The sequence below is a fragment of the Camelina sativa genome, chromosome 3, assembly GCF_030686135.1.
Source record: "Camelina sativa cultivar CO46 ecotype springtype chromosome 3, ASM3068613v1".
NCBI lineage: Eukaryota > Viridiplantae > Streptophyta > Magnoliopsida > Brassicales > Brassicaceae > Camelina > Camelina sativa.
Window position 1 is genome coordinate 29,254,296 of NC_141882.1, and position 9,776 is coordinate 29,264,071.

A 9,776-nucleotide genomic window follows, 5' to 3' on the forward strand; every position below is an offset into this window, starting at 1 on the left:
TGTTGTTATAAGCAAACTCTACTAAGCTCAGGTGATCTGCCCAATGGCCACCCCAATCCAGCACACACATCCTCAGCAAATCCTCCAACGTCTGGATCGTCCTCTCTGACTGCCCATCTGTCTGAGGATGATAAGCTGATACAAGACTCGGTGGTGAGTCTTATACCGGGATAGAGATGATGGCTTCACAAGCTGGCGGTCACTTCTCTCTTGTGAAGGAAAGATGGCCGATGATGTAGATCTGACACAATGGCGGTCGCTTCTCTCGTGTGGGATTGGTAAAAGGGGAAGTGCTGGCGGATTGAAGTACACCACAGAGATGTGATTGGTCTCTGATACAATACACGAACTCAGCCTTGTGGAATCTTACACACAAGACAAAGAACAAGCTTATTCTCTCAAGAACATTTAAAGAGAAGAAGTAAGAAAATTCAGCGTTTTATTAATATCAAAGGTGAAAAATCGTACAACTGCTGCAGGAGGACTTTATAAGAGTACTTCAGCTAGCTCTAAGGCCGAAAATAAATGCAAAATAATGCAACAAAGGAAAGCAAATAAAATCAAACACAAACCATTGTTTTTGGAAAGTAAATAAACTAATAAAAGAAAATACTAAAGCAAACTTGATCTCTCTTGATGAGCACGCCTTCTAGCCGTTGTTGGGGTTGGTGGAACTTGCAAGGATCGAAAATATATAATAGGACTTACCTGGATGCGATCAAGGTCCAATAGACGTTCTCTAAACCACTTCTTGTACTAGTCGATGAACTACTTCAGGGTTCTTGTCTTGTACTGGCTTGTTGGCTTGTTTACTGAAGTAGGGGTCTTCCTCTAAAGTATCTTGATCAGCCTCTTGATGCTCGTTCATGTCCTCTATGTCTTGATCTTGATCTTCACTATCTTGATCGGAGGTGTAGCTTGTATCACACGTCTCTTGCAGATCCAATGTCTTCTCTTGGATTCTTGAGGTTACTTGACCTGCCAAAAGAGGTTTCATACCTGGGGAACTGGTTTGATCCAGGCTCATTTGGGTGAAGGCTTCAACAAGCTCTTCCTCAGCAATGTGGTCATCTCGGCTGTGGCGGCATGATGGTGGTACAAACCAGTTGACGTCCTTCAGCCCTAGGGAGCTTACAATGTCTTGAACAGCTAGGTTAAACCTCTTCCTTAGCTGTTTAGCCTTTGATCGTGTCACAGGGCCTTCTCGCACTTCTGGTACAGGATGTGGTACATGATCTGGTTCAACGGTTTGGGCGGTAGGGTTGATGTCCGCATCATAAGCTGTACTCATATGCACCTTAGTGCCCATATCTGCCTGAAATGCCCTCCAGAACACCGAAGTGAACTTAGAATCCCTAGCATACACAATGCTCATTGGCACCCTATGCAACCTGACTATCTCCTTCACATACTTCTTAGCCAAGACCGCTGTTTCATCAGTCTTCTTCATGGCCAGAAAATGTGCCGACTTAGTCAACCGGTCCACAATGACGCAAATAGCATCAAACGTCATGGGTATTATCTGCTGAACAATCCGCTTTTTTTTTTAAACGCACATTAACACTTTTTCTTCTGATTGGTTGTACTTGTGCGGTTTTTATTACTTTTTTTTGAAAACCGCAAATTATCTGCCTCCATTCACTGCCAATGTTTGATTGGTAAAAAATATATTTGCAGTGCGGATTTGGTATTATTTTATTCATAACTAATATAATAATATACTATAAATATATATTATAAATAAACATTAAAAACAAATATGTCATATTTTATATTTAGAGATGTAATTTTTTTCTTTATTGTTAGTGAAATTGTATTTTAATTTATTATTTATGAACTTTAAAACACAAAATTTATTTTGAATTAATCATGTAAATTTTTGTTCATTAAAATATCAAAAATAGTGAAAAGGTACATTTAAAAAGTAAATGATTTATGAATGATTTTAACAGTTTAAATTAAGAAACATGTTTGAAATGGAGACATTTTTAAAAATATAATATGTTGATTATTGTTTTATTAATCATAAATTAAATAAATGTTTTTTACTGTACTTGGTGCGTTTTTCGAAACAATCCGCTGGGTATTTGGTGGTGTGATAAACAAAGGCGGTCCATTGTGTATTATCATGGTTTAAAAAACGCAAATGAGTTGCTTTCATTTTTTTGGAAAAACGCACGCTATTGGAAGAAAACTATGATTGGTAATATTAACTAGTGTTTTGCTTTTATATATTGAAATACGCAATTTACCTCCTATGACAGCTAATGATGAGTAAAAAAGCACAAAAAAATATATGTAGCAAATAGGTGACTTATTATTATGTTATTAAATTTGGTTGTCATTTTGAAATATTGGAAGAGTGGTCAGGTAACATCCGCGAACCAAAATGTGCATTTTGGGGATGGGTGTCGATCGACACCAAGGGTGGTGCCGGTCGACACCAATATTTTCTGGTTCAACCAGATTGACTTAGTTTTCGATTTGGGTCGGTTTGGTTTAAGGAAAACCATTGAACCGTGATATTTAAGTGGGAGGACGACCTAGGTCGTGCCTTCGTTTGTTTTTGGCCGCTGTTAGAGAGAAAGAGAGGAGAAAGCGTTCTTGGAAGAGTTTGTGAGATTTCTTGATTGTTTCTTGACTGTGGGACGTGTTAGAAGCTTGCTAGGAGGGTTGGATTCGTCATGGTTGCACTACAAGAAAATGTCACATATATAGCGTCCGGAAAACGTTATAACAGGAAAGCATAGCGTTATGACAAACGCTATGTCTGCGCCCGTTATAATAGATATGGCACTTTACATAGCGGTTTTACCTTATGCTATATTAGTTATTTTTTATATTGCGTTTTCGTTATTGCTATTGTAAACTTTATAATAGCAATTAATCTTCGTTATTATTTATTGTTTCATAGCATTTGTTTTGTATTATTATTTTGATTGTACCCCAGATTTTGTTTTTTTATATTAATTAGCTCTGTTATATTTTGCTTATTAGAAACTTCCTGCAAAGAGGTGAGTGCATGACCATGGCTGATCAAAGCCTGAGATTTCCTTTGTCTTGATTGTTTGTTGTTGTTTGTGGTGTTTTTCTTATTTGTTATGGTTGCTATAGGGTTTCTACGGATTCATAAGGCTTTGGGACTGAGTTTTGGACGGATTGGAGGTGATGGGAAGCGAGATTCGACTCTTGGCTTCGAGCGGATCGCGGTTGCAGAGTCAGTGTCGATTGACACTAGGTGGGTGTCGGTCGACACCAAAAATCAGCATCGATCAACACTTTTGGGTAGTGTCGATTGACACCAATGCTAGTGTCGGTCGACACCTCCCTTCTAGTGAAAACGATACTTGTTTCCTACTTGTATTAGTTATTTGACGGAATCAACCAATGTGACTAATGTGGGTGCACTTAATACAGCAATTAAGAAGTCACTGAGAGAACTTGGAAAACATAAAACCACCTTTTATTCAAGATCAAGAATCTAACATGGACAAAAGAACAAACGACAAAAGAAATCACAAAGGAAAAAAACGAACCCTGAACAAACATATATACCCTCAACCCCAAGAAACCCAACCATTATACATACTAGTATCTCAAGTCTACACTAATTTCTTTGCGCTCCCAGTTTTTATTTGTTCTTATGGTCGACCGTATCGCCTATATAGCTAGATGCACCTTAGTTTGTAAAATATTAGCGTGAGCCCTCAAGCCCGAGCCTCGTTGTAAGCCAGTGAACAACCTCATCCATTTCTTTGGGAACAGTATAGTGACCAAGTCTGCACATTAGCACATACAATCCCAAAACTCCTTATAAGTATGTCTTAAAAAATGATTAAATCAAATCAAATTTTTGTGTTCATTGATGTTTAATTACCCTTCGTATGGTTTAAACATGGCTTGTCGAAATCCAGCCATGCCAAGAGACTGCGCAGATTTCTCTCCAAACCTATAAGGAACCACATCATCGGCTGTGACACACACAAAAATCGGTAAAGGTCAGGTTAGCGTGTACATTACTAAACGGGAAAACTTTATATATATATTTTACAAAGCGACTTGTTTTTCACATACAAGTCCCATGCGTAAGTATGATTGGTAACGATGCGGCACGCCTTGCAGCCTCATATGAACATTCAATTTTCCCTCTTAAGATCCTACAAATTTAAGTTAGGCTTCTACCAGTAAAAACAAAAAGAAAGAAAGACTATGCAGCATTAAGGTAAAATTTAAAGAACAAAAAGTTTGTATAACAAAAGGGCTTGAAGAGTCATTACTTCCAACCAGGAAGCCAGCCGCTGAGCCCTACAACAGCTCGTAGGTTAATAGGATAAGCATGGCCAGTTCCATAACGTCCAAGAGCATAACAAGTCGCGGAGTAGAGAGATATCGCTGCTCCCATGCTAAACCCGCCTATGCCCACTTGAACTGTCAAAAATCACAAGAGAAAGTCAATGCTTAGCTTTAATTAATGCATTTTGAAAAATCAGGTTTAGATGAATTTGGATTATTTACCATCTGCTGGTTCAGCGGACAAAAGATTAGCAATATGTGAAGCTGAGGCATCTAAACCTTCCAAATCATCATGACCGTCTTCAGAAATTTCCCCAACGTCAAACCCTGATTATGTAACTACCGTTTAATTCAATTTTTCCAGTTTCTAGACAAGAAAGAATGATTGTTGAAGTTTTCAAGCGAATGAACTGATCTTACAAGCAGTGCAGGTAAATCCACCAAGACTTGAAACAGGACGCGAAGGAGCGGTTGGACAAATCCATTTTACCTGTGCAACAGCATTTATGTTTTTATTAGAAACTTCAACATAATGTAATGTGACCCAAAAAGATTAACAGAACATGTTTAGCAGACTCATACATTTGGAAGACGCAAGCTTTCCATTAGCTGAGATGAGCTGTAGCAAAAAACAAAGACATTGGTGAGAAACGCATATATGGATGTTTCAAATAGAGTTTGTTCTGATTAATACACAAAACATGGAATATCCTTTTCAGTATGAGAGATGGGACGAGAAAATTCTCTACCAGCATTAGAAACTAAGTGAGGCTAGTGGTCCCTCAAAGCCATGAATAAGGTATATACAACCTTTTTTTTTCAGATTACAAACTTTAATGTAACTTAACTGAAGACATTTTGAGAGGAAGGAAAATATTAAATATTTATTTGAGGCGCCACAACATTTTAATACAAACTTTAAAGAGAGCAAAAAAAAAAAGTTGCATAAATAAAATTTGTAGGTGAAAATTGGTATTAGAGAACATGCCAAAAAATAACTTTCGAAAACCTTTTTTCATTTCTTCCATTTAAACACCCAAAAGTTGAAGCTTATGAAAAAAAAAAAAAGTTGAAGCACCATGCAAGAGTCTAAGCTTCAAGAGGTTACTTTGATAGATTAATTCTTCTATGACACACACACACACACACACACAAAATGAACCATAATATATACAAAGAAGCCATGTCAAGAGTGTTACCTAGACCCATTGTCACCAAGACCGTGAAGCCAGACCAGAGTGGCTTGATGCTTTCCTTTCGGCCTCACAACATAAGTCCTTCCAAATTCGTACCCCCTTGCATTTCTACTACCTTCAAAGATTTTACCAAATACAGAGTCACAAACAAGTTTCAAGCAAAAGAATATCTTTGTTTTTTTAAAGAGATAACAAGAGAAACTTCAAGCCAAATCCCAGATTAATCTCTGGAATCTATCTTATGGTTAAAAATTGTTCACAAGAATCACTAACATTTCAAGATAATATTAACATGAACAATCAAGAAGAGAAAAAAAAATAAACAAACCAGAACCCATGCTTTGATGAGAATAACTCATTTGTTGTTTAAGTGTACCGACTCCTCTAAAGGTTTTGTAGTTTATCTTCTGAGAGAGCTTTCAAGTTTCAAAATACAAACAAGTGATGATGCTAAATATATGAGAAGGCAACGGGTATATATACACCAAATTAAAGGGTTGATGTGGAAATGTGGAATAAAAGAAAAAAAGTGAATCTGAATCATTCACAATAGGATGCTTCAATGTGTACAACAGCTAACCAAAACTACTAGAAAAGGAATGAAAGAAGAAAACCATAGACGTATAGAGGATGCATCCGTGGGAAAGGAGTGCTTATATAAGTTTAAAGAAATTAAAATTAGGCATTTTTTATAAACAAGAAAACAAATAAATCTTTTTGGGATATAGGGAAAAAAAATAAAATTAAAACCACATCAGAGAGCTAGCGGTAATAAGAAACAGAGAGAGAATCGATGCCTTGTGGGCAGTGGTGGAGGAAAAAAAAAACAACAATTTAACTTTTGCGCCTATAAGAATATTAATTCTATATATAAACAATACACATTTTTACCTGAAACATCAAGGCATAATCCAGAATTGTAAAAGAAGACAAACTTCATATACAGTTCAATCATTTATTTCTGAAAATAAAATAAAATTAGATGATTGATTGATACCCATTAACCAGAAAGCTCAAATTCTAAACTTTGTAAGAAAATCTTGCAAACAAAAACTAAGTTTTGATTAAGGGTTTTGTTTTATCTAAGGATACTGGATATATAATAAAGATTTGGATCTACCTAAATGATGGCAAGTATTGAAAAAAATGTAAGAGACCAACCTGGATTTTTCAGGTGGGGTGAAGAAGATACTGAAGAAAAAGACACAAATCTTTTTGATCAATTTCAACGCTTTGCTCATTGTAATGTTCTGTTTGTCATTGATAATGGTTATTGCCCTGTGCCCACCAGTAGATTCAAATCTTTTGGGTTTCTTTGTACCGGTGAGTCAAGGACTGAGGAGCCCCATTTCGCACAAATGTATTAAAATAATTCACAAAAAAAAAATAGTTTGTTAATTTTCGTAAATGGTTCGTTTCTTAAAATTTATTATTATAAATATTTTAAAAAATCAGTTTGTAGTATGATTTTTAATATTTATGTTAATAAATTTTAAGAACGAACCATTTAAGAGAATTGAATTTCTACTACAAAGCTTGAATCGAATACACAACCGATAACAATGATTTAATTTATTTTTAATGATAATTAATAAACAGGTATGAAAACAAAAAAAAAATAACAAAAAATAAGAATAATGTGGATCATGCATTTTAATTGCATGTAATATATTTTAAGATAAATTATATCCTTTATGTAAACCAGATTTTGAAGACATTAAACAGTAATTTTGAAGTTCCAACAGCCAAATATTTGAAAGTAGGTATGCACAGTTCATAACGAATCTCTTATATATTAAAAGAGAAGCATTCTCACACATACTTCTTTATGCGTTTTTAGAATCACTTTCCAAACTTTACAACATCCTTTCGGATTACATGGGAAAACATTACATAGATCTATTGTAAATATTTTATATATATATATATATATACACATATTGTAATCTCAATACTTTCATCATAGATATATGTCAGTCGTTAAAAGTGGTATAAATTAACAAGTAGATTAACATGTACAAAACCAAGATTACTTTTTATATTGCATTGGTATTATTTGAGTTACCAATCATAGCTCATGTCTATTTTCCTGTAACCCTTGCTACATCTGTGATTATGCCGAAAACAATTCACCAATTTCCAATGGTTATCTATATCTGTTTTTGGTTTGAATTTTCTATTTTACATTTAGCGTATAACTTTGAAGAGATATGATTTAGTATTTATAGTATAAGATTAAAAGCATGATGCTATTTTAGTATTTTTAGAAATTTAGAAATAATGTAAAAAATTTAAAACGAAAAGTTATTTTTATGCAATTTGTGAAAATTTTCCTTTTTTAACATGCACACTTCATAATTATAAACTTATAAATGTATATATTTAAATTATTTTCAAGGTATATATAAATAATATCATGTACAATTCATAAATAATTTAATGAAAAATTTATTTTATATACAAAATATTTGATTTTATAACTCACGCATCGCGTGGTAACTTTCTAGTATTTTATATTATAAGCTTTAAAATTATGAAATCCAAACTTTAACCCAACATGATAAACCCAAAACATTTTGCAATAGCATATATTTAAGCTCTACATTTTCTTTTTCACAAAAATAAACTCTAACTTTACAATAAAATCACAACTGTAATTTACATCTTGTCAATAGAGATAATATCAAAAGTTAGTTTTTTATAATCCTTAAAAACCCTTTTATACGTAGTAAAACTTAATAAAAGTTAGTTCTTATACTTTCCCAAGAATTCATCTATCACACACACTTATAATCTTTATTTCCTACATAACTGATCATTAAAATATATGAAAAGGAGAAGTTTTTGTAGAGGTGACCTGAAAAGAGAATAATGGGAAAGGTGAGTGGGTCTGAGCACATGCACCACAATGCATGTGTCACCTATAGTATCCACTCTTCATGGCCCAATCACCCATCATTTCAATTTTCCCAAATTTTATAGATTGATAAAACTTTGAAGCTTGTGGGTCAGTACAAGAACTTATTCTAATCGAAATCAGAAATTGTAATTGTAATGGAAGTGCTTGTTTGGTCTTTTATTATATTTCTTTAGTCGCAAAAATCTCTTAGAGATTTACGGAATGATTACTATATCTGAACATATGGTTCTAAATATGATAGTCGTCAGCTATGAAAATAATTATATAAATGGACTTGGTTGACTAAAATTATAGTGAACAAACAGTCAAACACTAGTGGAATACGACATTAAACTTTTTTGCATAAAGATGGCGATGCCGTATATCAGATTAATAATATTTTCTTACAAAGGTGAAACAATCTGCAATTTAATATATTTGTACAGTGCAAACATTTTTTTTTCGTATTATCGTTAATTAGTCAACTCTGTTTATACCCCCGCCATTATCTTACGAAAAAAATAATAACTTCAGTTGGGGTGTAGAATCAGCCGAAATAATAAAAGTTGAGTTAAACGTTTATTTAAGTTTATATTCTAACATAATTAAAAATATTTTGTTGGAAATTGCTTTAAATTTGATATAACAGATGAGAGATGCGTTCCGCACTACAATGCTCTAAACTCGTTAATGGTATCTTAAAGGTGTATAGTGTTTGCTTGTTCGCAGGTTTAAAGGGCTAATTAAGGCCATTGTACGTAAGTTTATGCGTTTCAATTATGCTGATTAATTAGGATGAAACTCTTATCTTATTATATAGTTAAAGACGTACACTATGTATCTCTATATGTATCAAAACTTCACATATTACTAAGATTTTCTTTGAAATGATAGATTAAGAAATGGGTGTTGCGCGTGTCGAATTAAGACACATGATAGATTTAGAACTGCAGTTGTGTGATTTTACATTAATTAAGAGTAATTACCTTTATTATGCTAAGTATATGTCTTAATTGCCTTTATTGAGTAGACTTTAGTGAACCAAAATCAGGTAGCTAGGGTTCCTACAATTGTTTCTGCTTAATTAGTTTTTAGACCAATTTTATAAACTTATCCAAAATAAATAATGTTATTATTTAAGCACACACGAGAGATTAGAGAACTATATTAATCTAAAGTACTCTAGTGATTTAACTCTTCTGCATCTTTGTCTTATTACTTAGATAAAATCGTCTACGTAGATTAACAAAAAAAAAAGACAGCACAGACAGCACAACAACTAAATATGTGTTTCGAGCAATGCTATTAGACCAACACATTACCGTGTTAGGGTAAAAACTTTCTAAAGATTCATATGAACAAAATAAATAAAGGTTCATGTATGAAAA

At 33.6% G+C, this 9,776-nt stretch overlaps 2 protein-coding genes across 4 annotated transcripts in view; both read right to left on the reverse strand.

Annotated features, from left to right (window-relative positions):
• The window catches only part of LOC104778185 (uncharacterized), a 62,375-nt gene that overhangs the window by 37,970 nt on the left and 14,629 nt on the right, over positions 1 to 9,776 (reverse strand). The gene's annotated exons all lie outside the window — the stretch shown is intronic.
• LOC104778188 (uncharacterized) lies at positions 3,442 to 6,778 on the reverse strand. 3 transcript variants are annotated; one of them, XM_087507037.1, is made up of 10 exons: positions 6,651 to 6,778; positions 6,381 to 6,450; positions 5,493 to 5,604; positions 4,876 to 4,912; positions 4,714 to 4,783; positions 4,516 to 4,620; positions 4,278 to 4,428; positions 4,075 to 4,157; positions 3,878 to 3,971; positions 3,442 to 3,779 (listed from the first exon to the last, which is right to left on the reverse strand). In XM_087507037.1, exons 2-10 carry the CDS (start codon positions 6,442 to 6,444, stop codon positions 3,695 to 3,697), a joined length of 801 nt encoding a protein of 266 aa, XP_087363163.1. In that variant the 5' UTR covers positions 6,445 to 6,450; positions 6,651 to 6,778; the 3' UTR covers positions 3,442 to 3,694. The 3 variants fall into 3 exon arrangements, with proteins under 3 accessions (XP_087363163.1, XP_010500884.2, XP_010500881.2); XM_010502582.3 differs by lacking the exon at positions 6,651 to 6,778 and having other exon boundaries at positions 5,818 to 6,628; XM_010502579.3 differs by lacking the exon at positions 6,651 to 6,778 and having other exon boundaries at positions 6,381 to 6,593.

What these genes read in the sequence shown, in the direction of transcription:
- LOC104778188 (XM_087507037.1), bottom strand. Translation starts at nt 6,444, where the DNA reads ATGATTGAACTGTATATGAAGTTTGTCTTCTTTTACAATTCTGGATTA. An exon ending in CTTGGTGACAATGGGTCTAG is followed by an intron (nt 4,913 to 5,492) that starts GTAACACTCTTG and finishes TTTTTGCTACAG; the next exon opens with CTCATCTCAGCTAATGGAAA. An exon ending in AAAGCTTGCGTCTTCCAAAT is followed by an intron (nt 4,784 to 4,875) that starts GTATGAGTCTGC and finishes GCTGTTGCACAG; the next exon opens with GTAAAATGGATTTGTCCAAC.